Genomic DNA, 14,324 nt, shown 5'->3' with positions numbered 1-14,324 from the left:
TTCATCTTAGTGAACATTTGAATTTCACTATTGAGGGACATGAAATTTTGGGGTTTGGTTTCTTCGTAATTGGTTTATGGCACTTTTTCAACCACATCAAACTCCATTTTCTTTCTTATTCATCTTCATTCAAGAGATCTTATGGTGGTATAAGGACATTACCATTATTTATTGCAAGTTTTGATTTTTATTAGTTTTTTGACAACCCTTATGGGAATTGGATTTCCAATGAGTTTCTTGGTGTGTAACTTTTGTGTGTTCTGTTGGCATAATCATTCAAGATTTGTGGCTTATGTTCATGGGGTTAATGATTTTTACACCTAGTTACCAATCCAAAGGTTGTTTGTGGCTTATGCACACCGGGTTCATGATATTGTGCCGTTTCTATTGGTGAATATTCATTTGTTGGTTCTTGATTGGTGTCACTGGTTTTTCTGTGTCTTTCTACTTGAATATGGCTATATGTTACGGTGGAAAAAATTTGGAGTATGTTTCATTGATGAAGGAGGAGCGTTACCGCGATGAAGATGGCTTGCAAATTTTCGATGTTGAGTCACAATGTCAAAAGATCACCACAAATAAGGAAGAACAAATTTGAAGGACTTGGCCAGGTTAATTAATGTTGTTGTACTAGTAACAAATTATATCTAAATTATTTGGCACATCCGGCATTTCAAGTTAGGGATGTTCGTGGTTGGTTGAATTGCATTGAACTGAATCACATAACAGTTCAGTTTTTAATAACCACATTAATAACAACAATTCAGTTAATTGTTAAAGTAGTTTCAATTCAGTTATAAATTGGTTTAAACCAATATATATATATATATATATATATATATATATATATATATATATATATATATATATATATATATATATATATATATATATATATATATATATATATATATATATATATATAGGAGGGTTATATTGACTCCAAGAGTAAGTGATAATAATTTTAATTTATTTAGCATTTTAACGGCCAACTGAAAAAACCAAAGTCCTTTAACGTTGCTATATTTCATACTAATCATTTTATTTAAAAAAAAAAAAAACAAATTTGTAAGTAAATCTGTAAATTTATACATATTCTTTAGTACCAGTAGTAATTGAAATTAACATTTAAAATTAACATTATGAATCTAATTGATTACTATTTTTTTAGTAATCAAATTTTTTAATGAAACAATTTTATTTAATTATATTTTTTCGTGATCAATTTTTTCCTATTTCATTTAAATAAATTTTGTTGTGTATTTTATGAACAATATAAACATGTATTATTTTTATTTGTAGTGTATTTTAACCATCAAAATATTTTTCGACAAAAACAATTTTATAATGAAAAAAATAAATTCTTTGTATATTTTTTTGACAAACACTTTGTTAAAGAAATTCTATAAAGTTGTTTCAGTAAAAAAATTGAATATTATTTTGTTTGAGTTGTAATTCAAAAAATAAAATTATCAAAGTTTTTTCTTTTGGTTATAATTATTATTATTGGTACTAAACAATATGCACTAATTTAATTGAAAAATGTTTTTGTAAAACAGCCACGTTAAAGGACTTTGTTCTTTAAACACCAAATTGATAGCTAAAGTGCCAAAATAGCTACATTAATTAATTGAAAAATAAAGAGAAATTTAGTTTTTGTTCTTCACACTATTTTTTTTACTTTCAGATTTTCTTTTACAAAATTTTTTATTTTGTTTTGAACTTTTTTAATTTAAAAAAAATTATTTTCAGAAATTTTTATTTTTCTATTTATTTATTTTTAATTTTTTAATTTTTTTTGGAAAAAACATGATTTTTAATTTTTAGAATTTTATGAAAAATTAATTTATATAATTAAATCAGTTTATAAAAGAAAATTGGTTTTAAACCGATTTTAAACTGAATCTAAATTGTTTAAATTAAACGGTACAGTTCATTAACCATTTAAGTGGTTTATTTTTTTTTATGGGACAATTCAGTTCAGTTCCAATATACAATTCAATTAACCATATTTTTGAACACCCCTATTTCAAACATTGTTTTTAGAGTTAGGAGCGAAACTCACACACTAAAAAGTAAAGAATTACACTAGCAATCAATGTTTACATCTTGAATCCGCACATTGTATATTCTGTGTTTATTTTGGCCGACTCAACATCAATGTTCACATTTGCATAACTATTGAGTAATGTTATTTGACACCTACATCTTATTTACTATTCACAAATACAGTGAACAATAATTTTTTTTTATTTTGACTTTTTTATAATTTTTTCTCTAAAATAACTTTGAACAATAGTATATAAAAACGTGGTTAATATAATTTATATTTTGATTAATATATATTCTGACATAAAAAAAATAGTAAAATAAAATTCGTTAATTGAGCGTGAAAAGTTAGTTAATATCATTTATAGTTTGGTAATTGAGTGTCCACATATCAAAAAATAATCTTACGTATTAAATCAACTTTAGTTAATAATGTGTATAAAATTGGTTAACACAATTCATTATTTGGTTAATAAGTTCTCAGACCCAACAAATTTTAAATAATAAAATTAAGTTGGTTAATAGAGTGTAAGTAGTGGTTAATACATTTTATAATTTAGTGTAAAAAATGATTAATATAATGTATTTTATTGGTTAATATAGTTTTGAAATTGGTTAATGAATTATAAGTAAAGTAAGTGGTTAATAACATGTAATTTGTAGTTAATACAAAGATAAAATTGGTTAATGACACATCATTATATTTGTATTAAGAATTAATTTTAAAAAATAAATAATTTTTTGATAAATAATATTGTTTTTATTTTTAAAAAAAATCTGGTCCTATTTAGAAGAGAAAAATGACTTTTTATGGGCCTGTTTGTTTCAACTTTAAAAAAAAAAGGATTTTTTCTTTATATTTTTGAAAATAGATTTTTCAAAACCATTTTTCAAAATATTACAAATTTTTTTATGTTTGTTTTTTCTAAAATGAAACACTAATTTGAACCTCCTAAACATAAACATACATTATTGAAGATTAAACCTTAGTTAAAATCGCAATTTTTTCAAAAAGTTGTATTTCAAAAATGATTTTTTATGAAAATCTATTTGAAATAGCTTCAAAATTAAGTGATTTTTTGAAATTTTGATATTCAATTTTTTTCATAAATAGATGAAATACCTTAAATCACATTTTAAAAATAATTATTCAAACAAAATTTTCATTTGAAGCTTTTATAAAAAGTTTCTTTGTAAAATCTTTTTTCAAAAAATTATGTAACATTATAAAAATCATTTTTAAAAAAAGCCAAAACAAAAGGGTCATATATTCATTGAATAATTAATGTATCTGGTCCATGATACAGTCTAGAATCACTAATTATTTGATAACTTTAAAAGTAATTTTTCTCTTATAAATAAGACCGAAGGTAGTAAAAAAACACAATTCACCCTATAAATAATTCGTATTTGGTGTAATAATTAGTGTCACGCAATGCCCATTACTATAACTATTATGTCCACACACAATGTATGCTATGTTGACACCAACTTTTACACCCAAATTTGACACCATATATTATTAATCGTATTTATATGGTGAAAAATATTTTTTTAAACTTAAATTTTTTTTTATAAAAAATATATTTTTTAAATTTATTTTATAACATAAATATAAGGTTGTGTTATTAATCAACTTCACCATTGCATTAACTAAAAAATAACTAACTTCACCACTTCATTAACCAATAAAATACTTCTAACATTAAATTAAATTATAAAATATAATAATTAATATTTACATTCTATTAACCAACTTTATTTTACTACATCAATTTTTTTAAATTTTGAGAAGTTACTAATCAAATTATGAAATACATTAACAAACCTTATTTATTTTTTGATGTCAAACACTCATTAACCAAATTATGAACTATATTAACCAACTTATTATATTCAGTTAATCAACTTTATTTTCTGATTCAAATTATTTTTTATCGTCACGACACATATTAACCAAACTACAAATAATATTAACCAAATTTTTTTATGCCAAAATTGTTTTGTCTGAGAGAATATAAAATGTTGAAAAGGCAAAATTATAAATATCACTAATGTTCACTGTATATGCAAATAGTGATATAAGATGTAGGTGTAATATTTGATATCAAAGTAGCATTTTTGGTCCTCTTATTATAAAGATGCAAACATTCTCCTGGGTCTATCTTGCATTTTCCCATATCAAATTGCGCAAAACAATAATAATAAAATAGATATTTGCGAGATTAAGACTAAAACTGCAACATACAATATCTGGTGCAATCATATATTTTTTAATATTGAGAAAAATATTAAATTTCATATTGGTTGGAGATAGAGTCTTGAGAAAGTTTATATAGAGTGACACCCATCATCTTACAAATCAATTTTATAAGGATGAGTTAGGTCAAACTATAATATGGTATTAAAGCTCGTCGATCGGACCATGGACCGTCCACCGTTTATATCCATGCACCAAACTTAAAAGAGTGATGGGCTTTAGGGGTGTATTAGGAAAAACCCCAAGTTTCGTACTGGTTGGAATTGACATTCGAAGAGATAAAAAGAAGTCGAAATTATGCTTATCTCAAGAAGCATATCTATGAAATATTCTCGAAAAGTTTGGTATGTCGAATTCGAAGCCAGTTGTGACTCCGACAAACCCTTAATTCAAGATGAGTATTGATCAGTGTCCCAGCACTGATGTCGAAAGAGCCTATATGAATAGCATCCCATATGCTAATGTAGTTGGTTCTTTGATGTATGCTATGGTATGTACTAGACCCGGCATAGCATATGCAATAAGTCTTGTAAGCATGTACATGGCGAATCCTGGAAAGGCTTACTGGCAAGCATTTAAGTGGATTTTAAGGTACATAAATGGGTCTCTGAACAGGGTCCTAATTAATGGTGGAGCCTTGGGTGAAGATAGTAAAGCAGTAATCGAAGGATATGTCGACTCTGATTATGCAGGTTGTATGGATTCTAGAAAATCTATTTCTAGATATGTTTTTACTATGTTTGGCTCAACAGTTAGTTGGAAAACAACACTTCAGAAGGTTGTTGCTCTATCAACCACTGAAGCATAATATATTGCCCTCACTGAAGCTGTAAAAGAAGCAGTGTGGCTTGAAGGTTTTGCGAAGGAGCTGAAACTTCAAGGTCGAGGTATCACTGTTAAATGTGATAGTCAAAGTGCAATACACCTGTCGAAGAACTCAACATATCATTAGCGAACTAAGCACATTAATGTGAGGCTGCATTTCGTCAAAAGAGTAATCGAGCGTGGAGAAGTCCAAGTGTTGAAGGTTTCGAAAGATCACAATGTTGCTGATATGATCACCAAGTCATTGCCGAGTTGTAAGTTTTTCCATTGTATGCAGTTGATAAAGCTACATGAAGAAAGCTAATATGTTCCCTTGATGTTGTAGAGTTAGGTCCAATATGGAGATTTGTGAGATGTTGGATTGAACTCTAGTATGGTCGAAGGGTAGCTTCTTGGTTCGACAGGATTAAGCATGAAGTTGAAGGTTGTTCACATTTTGGTGTCAGAGATGCTAGGGTTTTTAGCATGTTAAATTAGGTTTTAGTGTTTAAACCCTAATTTTTTAAGTTAGCTTGTTTATTAAGTTAGTTTGTGTAATGGGATTTATGCAAAAAGCCCATTAGTTAATATGTTAAGTTTTATTATAAATAGCATACTAGTCTCTCATCATTGCACACTGCAAATCTTAATTTAAGGTGAGAGAGGTTATTTGTTATTCTTGTAAACTTGTAATCTTGTTTTCTAAGACTATTTACAATGGAGGTGTTGAATTTTTTTTCAATAGTTGAATTGGTACAATGGTGTGTTGAATCATATGTTGAAAGTGATGTGGATTATTTAGTGTTGAAAACATTCAACATGTTGAATGAGAAATTAGTGGGGGCCACATAATATTTTTGGCAAATTATTATTGGCTGTTGTGAGTGTTTATATTTTTATTTCATGATAATTATTTAATGTCATTTATTTTATAGTAAATAAATTTTTTATTTATTTTTATTTTCACCAAAATTCATCATTTTTTGTGTGTCTATAAATAGAGACTTGGTTCATTTGATTTGGACACACCAAAAAATTCCACTTTTTTCATAATTTTTCATAATTTCAATTGATAATAATATTAATATATAATTAATAATATTAAAATTCATCTTTTTTCATAATTTCAATTGATAATAATATTAATATATAATTAATTTTAATATATAATCTTAAAACAAAAATATAAAAGAAAATAAGAATATGAAATAAAAGTAGTGGGGTAGGGTGTTGAATTTTATTAAACAAAACTATTGTAGTGAGTAAAAGTTGAATGTGTGTTGAATTATTAGGTGGAAGAGAGAGAAAATGATGTGGAGTATAAAAAGTGAAAAAGTAGGGTGTTGAATTTGGAAACCATTGTAAATAGTCTAAGACTATGTACAATGGTTACATTATTCAACACCCTACTTTTTCACTTTTTATCTTCCACGTCATCTTCTCTCTCTTCCACCTAATAATTCAACACCTATTCAATTTTTTTTCACTACAATGGTTTTGTTTAATAAAATTCAACACCCTACCCCACATCATATTCTTATTTTCTTTTAAAGTTTTGTTTTTATGATTATATATTAATATCTATTATCAATTAAAAGTGAATTTTTTTTTATGAGTCCAAATCAAATGAACCAAGTCTCTATTTATAGAGGAAAAAAAATAATGAATTTTGATAAAAATAAAAATAAATAAAAAATTTATTTACTATGAAATAATTAATTTTAAATGATTAAAAGAAAATAAAATCTAAATAATCACAACAACCAATAAAATTGTGTAAAGTGTTGCATGTGGCCCCACTTTTTTCTCATTCAACATGTTGAATCTTTTCAACACCAATTAATCCACATCACATTAAACACCTCATTCAACAAACCATTGTAGACATTCAACTATTGAATAATTTTTTCAACACCCCCATTGTAAATGGTCTAAGAGAAAGTAAAAGAATAGCAGTTATAACCAATTATTGTGTTCGTCTTCTTCCTTGTTCTTTATTCTTTCCTTGTTTTATACTTTGTTATTGGTATTGAATTCACAACAAAAACTTTGAAAATAGTTAACATGACAAATGTATTGAGTGTTAGATGCATTAGTTTTCGACATTGTACATAAATTTAGCCTTTCAAATACCTTATTGTCATGCGAAATATTTCTAGATCTCAATATTTGATAAGTTCTTGGCATAACCACAATACCATGTGTAGCGGGGAAAAAATGAGAACGAAGCCATTAAATTGACTCGACTCATTATTTCATTTAAAGTCGCCACCGCGCCTTATTATTTCCAAAGGAAATGGGAAAATAACGAATAAAACCCAAAATTTAAAACAAAAAGAGATCTTAGGTACGGGTGTTGATTCTACAAAGGAAAGGTTTTAAGCACCCCTCATATTTGTGGTACTCCATAGGAACTTTTTTGAAAATTTGTGTTGTGTGTGCAAAAAAAGGTTTGTTTAATTTTTAAAACAAGCTTGGCAAGACATTATATCTTGTGCCTACATACCTCCTCGGTGCAATGGAGAAGTTAGAGCTAATGTAGTTCCGCTTAAAAGGGAAAAGGTTTTTTTAAAAGGGATAAACACTTTATCGTCGTCGGAGAGAATACTCAGCCATTGATCTTGATCATGAGAACAAATGGATTCTTTGCATCACAAATGAAAGAAGGGCTCCAACTCGGATGGAAATCAACGAGTATGCCACTAGCTCTCTCACGTGGAAAAAACTCCATCATATCAATCAATCTCAAAATCATGGGGTATCACAACTCACTACAATAATTAATCGTGTCTAAACTTTGAAAGAAAAGCCACTAAGGGCAAAAGATATTTTTAAAAGAAATATATATAAAAAGGTTGCAAACATAAGAAGATTTTATAAAAAGGGAGAAGATTTTGAAAATCTAAGAAGGGGATGAGATGAAGAGGCTATCCTAGAGCATAAAATAAAAGCTAAGGAAAGAACGATCTAACCAAAAAGAATCCAACACTTGACATTAAGAGTCAAGGTAGATTTCTCATCCTTTGGACTACCAACACTGAACCAACGCATTACCACTTGGGGATCCAGATGAACTTATTATCTTTAGCACCACTTTGCATTAAGCACATTACAATTCTGACAAAAATTGGGCAGAGTAACGACTGTTTTTGGGTAAAATCCTTATCACGGCGCCTTGGAATTAACCATCAAGGAATTTTTGAGGAAATACCTGCACACACAAACAGACAACAATATAATGCCATACAGAATAACAACAGAATAACAGAGTCCAGAGATACTAAGTCCTGGTCTCCAAAATGCTCGGGATAGTAACCAATAGTCCATAGGGCCTTAAGTGTTTTTTAGATTTGAAATTGTTTATTAATGTTTTAGCACAAAAATAGAGTATGGTCCAAATGGACAAAAAGAAAATAACGGAAATAAAACTTCCAAATGGACAAAGAGAAAATAGCAGAAACATAAACAAAGAGTCCAAATGGACAAAGAGAAAATAGCGGAAACATAAACATGATGAATGATAAAATAAAGCATAAAGCGAGAAATATAAAGGACAATATAATAAAGCGCGGAAATTAAAGTCAATTGTTAGTTGTTAAAGATGACCATCTTGAAACTTGACAAGTATATCATCTAAGTGTTAGTCATGAAGATCGATGGTGAGTGAAGGATGTTCTCGGATTTAAATTTAATGGAAGTTTATCAGAAGCTCATTAAATTCATAGCGACTACACGACAAACTTCCATAAGTCTTAAATCAACCGCATACAATTCTCTTGCATATTGGATCTTTTTATTCGGGACACGAAATGTTGCGCTATGTTAAGCAGATCGCCAAGTGATTTATGTAGAAATCAACCTACAATGAGGCGGATCAACAATTTACGTGATAATCCATGCGAGAGAAGTGATATATAAATCACTCTCCGAAAGCAATACCACACGAAAAGAAAATAGGTAGCGATCTCGTCTTTATCAAGAATCCCTAAGAATTCTCAAGATATTGAAGACTTTCATCGATCAAAATAAAAAGAAGTAAAAGATGGAACCACGTTCAAAAGCTCCTTCTATCTCTAAGTTCAATCACTTAATATTGCGGATTCAGATTTTCATCCTACCGACGCCCTAAGTCCATTGACATTAGAGAGGAACTAGGCCTCTAATTTGTGATTCAAGAAAAATATCAAAAGAATGGAGTAGAAGAAGAGTTAGGACCAAAAACAAGTTAAATCGATTTGCATAATTCAAATTTTCGAATTCTGCGTAGAAAACAACTGTGTAAATCGATTTGCACAGGATGCAAATCGATTTGCACTGCACAGTTTAAAAAAAACAGCAAATAAAGAGAATAAAACTTGTTTAAACATAAAACCAAACACCTTGTGATCTTTGATACAAATATGCACGAAAATACCATCAAATCACCATCAAATAACATCAATGTAGCATCAAAGGTGATCACACACAAACAACAAAGGATCACATCTTTGATTATGGAATGGATCAAGAGAATTACCACTTCTTTCACAAACTTCGAGTCTACTTGAAGAACACAACCACAAATGCTTTGATTTTCCACAATTGATGATGAATAAACAAAGAAAATAGTGAAATGATGAAGGTTTAGTTCAAAATTAGTAGGATTCAAGGTGAATCTTACTAACTCTATGGATATGAACTTTGAGTGAGAGGTTTGGAAAGGATGAGTAGAGAAAAGGCAAGAGTTTCTTTGGCTTTCAAAGCTTGTTGAATGAAGAGGTGAATGCCTCTATTTATAGGATTTAGGCTTGGGATTGGTGGTGGTTTGGAGTTAGGCTTGGTAAATGAAATTAGGTTTGGTAAATGAATTTGGAGCCAAAATTATGATCCAATGGTGTGTATGTCATCAAATGAAGGTACATGATAAGATTGATCAAAATGATGTAGGGAATTGCTTGGGAAATCTAGAAGCTTCACCCCACACATGAAAGTGGTGACGCACTCCTCAAAAGCTAAAAATTGTCTTCATTTTTCAAATTTCGCATTGGTGCAATCGATTTACATCTTATGCAAATCGATTTGCATTGCTGAAAAAGGCAAAATCTGGTGCAAAAACAGTGATGTAAATCGTTTTGCACTGATGGCAGAAGCAAAATCTGGGGCAGAAACAGTTCTGTAAATCGATTTGCACATTATGCAAATCGATTTGCACAGTGAAAATGTTGAAATATGCCCCTTTTGATAGATACTTTGGCTTGGCACCTACAAAACACAAACGTACAAAAGCACAAAGCAATATTTTTTGTATTTTGGTTAGTATAACATATACAAACTAAATAAACATTGGTGGTCGATAATCCCCCTTGCAGATGAAGTGAGCACAACACCACAAGCAGAGTTTTAAGTTGAAACTCTTGGTTGATGATTGATATGCGAATGATGTATGATCTTAGGGTCAAAAATTGGGGTATGACACCATGATGCTTATAATTTATGAGATCCTGAAACAACTGATGTGAATATAATATTTGTATTAAAATTCATGATGTGGATCAATCAATAAAATTTTATTCAAGCAGCATGATACCACAACAATAGAAATGGAATGAGTTAAATAAGCAATTATGATATATTTATTTTAACAATTAGTACACATGCACATTTGACAATACTTTGTTAATTCCTTATTGTTTGTCGACCACACATTATATGAAGCATATTCACTCAGTCTGTTATGGTTTTCTTAGCATAATACAAAGTATTGTATTGTTTAAGTTTTTATAGCATACTAAAATGCATTTTAAATTAGATAGCAAGAAAATATAAAATGGACTCATAGCCTAAAGTGATATATTATTAGACGATTTCTCAATGCACCTCATAAATCTCTTACACACTGCGCGGAATTCCATTTTTGCCTTCTACTTCCGTAGATGCACTTCCGGAAGCACCTCATTTTTTTGAAAAAATTAGTTTTTTTTCCGTAGATGCATCTATGGAAGCGTTAAAACATAGTGAAAATTGAGATTTTCCCAATTAATTGGAAAAATCAGAATGTTCCGTATATATATCTACGAAACACTTTTAAGTCCATGAATTCTTCCGTAGCTACATCTACGAAAGAGTTTGAAAAGAGAGTGTTCCGTAGATGTATATACGGAACATTTTGATTATCCCAATTAATTGGGAAAATCATAAATTTCACTATATTTTAACGCTTCAGTAGATGAATCTACGAAAAAAACTAAATTTTTCAAAAAAAATGAGGTGCTTCTGGAAGTGCATCTACGAAAGTTGGAGGACATTTTTGTCAATTCAGTAATGCGTAAGAAGCCTACGGGGGTGTAGTGAGAAATCATCTATTTTTAATATCAAGAACTTGACCTTCTCAATCTCATGTTGGCTTGCAAATGTTAATAAATAACAATGATTTAAACCATCCAAGAATGCCATTGAATTATTTCAGCAAGCATAATTGTATATGACATATCTATTATCAAAATAATAGAGAAACTATATATTTATATTGTCTGAAATTATATCACTTCGAATCATTGTCAAACAAACATGTCTTATTTTCTTTTGGGTTAAATATACAAATCCCCCCTGTAATGTTAGCGAAATCAGATTTTAGCCCCTGGTAAAGTTTTTTTTGTAAAACAAACCTCGTAATATTCAGATTCCCTCGTTATAGCCCCTGGATATACTATTTCAACTTAGATTACAATTTTGAGTGACTTGGCAGTCCAGCTGGATTTTTATTTTATTTTTGATTTAATTTTTAACAACCACGTGGAATTTATTTATTTTTTAAATTCTTATATTAATTTTTTTATACTTTTTTTGTATTTATTCTATTTTACGTTTTTTAAAATTATTTTTATTAATATTTTTTAGGAATGATTTTTTTAATTATTAAAATATTAAGTTTTGGGACTAATCCCATTTTTGTTTAAAGTCCAACCCACTTAGTGTTTCAATGTGTTCAATTTATTAGATAAAATGGCAATTTGCTTTATAAACACTAAATGTGTGATTCTCATAAACAATGTGGGACTTCCTTCTATCCAATTTCTTCACCACCAACTCTGCTAAAATTATCAGCATGCATGCATGAATACATACTACCTGCCTTGCCTTGCCTGGCTTTCAAACACCCGCTGCCATTTTGTCATTGCTTTATGTAAACATTGCATGACATAACAAGTGGAACAACCATCACGGAGCTACTACACGAGAAGTGTAAGAAGAACAATGGAAGAAGATCAAATGGAGAGAATAATGAGATTAGCTACACAAAGTGCTGTTGTGATATTCAGCATTACTAACCTTACTTTTCTGAAAAACTTATTTGACTATTCAACTAACTGCTATGCTATCATGATGATGTTGTCTTTGTGTTTACAGGATCCAAAGAACAGATTCTTCCTATGGACCATCTTTGTTCTACTCTCTTTGATTTGCGCAGCTTATTTCGTTGGTAATGCATTATCTCAAAACGAATACAAACAAGTATGTTCTACTAGTTCTATTCTATTTCTCTTCCCCTCAACTAAACTCTTGTGTATGTATATAACATTCTAAACTATTTTCCCAGAGGTTGGCAAGATGGGGACTGATTTATTCAACACCTATTACAAAATCAAATGCATGCAAGGTTTCTTATTTTATTTCTCAAATTTAACCATTTGTTTTATATCATTTTCAATTTCTAATTGCTTCCATTTACTAGACACAATGCCATCATCCTTCTGGAACTCACTCATTGCCTCAAGGAATTCTTGCTACAACATCTGACTTGGAAACAAGGCCCTTATGGGCCTCTGCTGCTCCAAACAATGTATGCTTAATTCTAATCATTCTTTTATTTTTTTCCGGCAATCCAATCTATATTATTTGATTCTCCGATTGTTTTGCTTCAGAAAAATTCAAATCGACCATTGAATTTGTTGGCTATTCCGGTAGGAATTAAGCAGAAACAAGTTGTCGATAAAATCGTCAAAAAGGTGGTGACTCTTGCTTCATTAATAAGCTGACAATCGGAAGAAGTGGATCCGAAAAGGTGTTGAATCGGTTGCGAGAATGCGGTGGGTACGATGGAGATGCCGATTGCTGGCGGTGAGCGATTGGCTGCGATGAGTTGGTGTTGTTGTGAAGCGGTTCTGATTTACGTGAAGCAGGGGGGTGGCGAAGAAATTGTGTGAGCTTCAACAGAGATTTAACCATCACTAATGCACTAGTGGGTTTGACAATGATAGAGGTGTTGTTGTTGTTGTTGTGTAGTGAAGAAGTTGAAGCAGACAACTACCTATTTTGTTGCTTCAGTAATAGCAACAACTATTATACTTTTAGTCCCACATCGTTTGATAAAAGAACAAAACTAATGTTTATATATCAATCAACCATATCCACTTATGAATTAAAAGAAATGTGAGGGGAATTGGACAACATGGCAGTCTATTAAATTTAAATGGGCTTTGACCCAAATGTACTATTTTGATTATTTAAAAAAAATAATTTCTAAAAAATATTAATAAAAATAATTTAAGAAAATGAAAAAAAGTTAATAACTTAAAAAAATAATAAATTCCACGTGGTATTTCAAATTAAATATAAAAAATTAAAATTCCACGTGGTATTTCAGATTAAATATAAAATAAATTATAATTCCACGTGGTATTTCAAATTAAATATAAAATAAATTAAAATTCCAGCTGGACTGCCATGTCAATAAAAAATGGAATCTAGACTGCACGGGGGCTATATCCACGGAATCTAGAAATTATGAGGGTGGTTTTAAAAAAAAATCTTTTACAGGGGCTTAAACCTAATCTCGCTAATATTACAGGGGGGTTTTGTATATTTAACCCTTTTCTTTTAAAATTTAAACATCGGACATAGCATATTGTATATTAACTAAATATATTGTCATCATTCATAAACATCTCAAGCACATATATAAAAAGACATAACACCAAATATATTGAAATTTCGTTTAATATAAAAATTCAATAAACAAAATGCAAACAATATCCATAACTCAAAATACGTTAAACAATAAACCATGCATGTCTGAAACATTAAACAAACATTTTACAAACTTCGGATAACATAGTTCAAAATTATCATAACATGACCATCTATATTAAACTTCCTAAATAAAGCATCATTGAAAAAAGGCCTACCAAAAATTATTCAAATCCATTATGTCTTCCAATCCTTTTTGATTTTT

At 29.4% G+C, this 14,324-nt stretch overlaps 1 protein-coding gene across 1 annotated transcript; it reads left to right on the top strand.

Annotated features, from left to right (window-relative positions):
- The first annotated feature begins 12,346 nt into the window (after nt 1–12,346).
- Nucleotides 12,347–13,128, top strand: LOC131614747 (uncharacterized). The gene is made up of 5 exons (XM_058886303.1): nt 12,347–12,400; nt 12,500–12,604; nt 12,690–12,749; nt 12,825–12,932; nt 13,015–13,128. Exons 1-5 carry the CDS (start codon nt 12,347–12,349, stop codon nt 13,126–13,128), a joined length of 441 nt encoding a protein of 146 aa, XP_058742286.1.
- Nucleotides 13,129–14,324: the final 1,196 nt, after the last annotated feature.

This window comes from Vicia villosa, linkage group LG6 (assembly GCF_029867415.1).
Source record: "Vicia villosa cultivar HV-30 ecotype Madison, WI linkage group LG6, Vvil1.0, whole genome shotgun sequence".
Lineage (NCBI taxonomy): Eukaryota > Viridiplantae > Streptophyta > Magnoliopsida > Fabales > Fabaceae > Vicia > Vicia villosa.
The sequence above is the reverse complement of the archived record's forward strand: the minus strand, read 5'-3'. Positions and strand labels throughout refer to the sequence as shown.

What these genes read in the sequence shown, in the direction of transcription:
- LOC131614747 (XM_058886303.1), top strand. Translation starts at nt 12,347, where the DNA reads ATGGAAGAAGATCAAATGGAGAGAATAATGAGATTAGCTACACAAAGT. An exon ending in TAGCTACACAAAGTGCTGTT is followed by an intron (nt 12,401 to 12,499) that starts GTGATATTCAGC and finishes TTGTGTTTACAG; the next exon opens with GATCCAAAGAACAGATTCTT. An exon ending in CTCAAAACGAATACAAACAA is followed by an intron (nt 12,605 to 12,689) that starts GTATGTTCTACT and finishes CTATTTTCCCAG; the next exon opens with AGGTTGGCAAGATGGGGACT.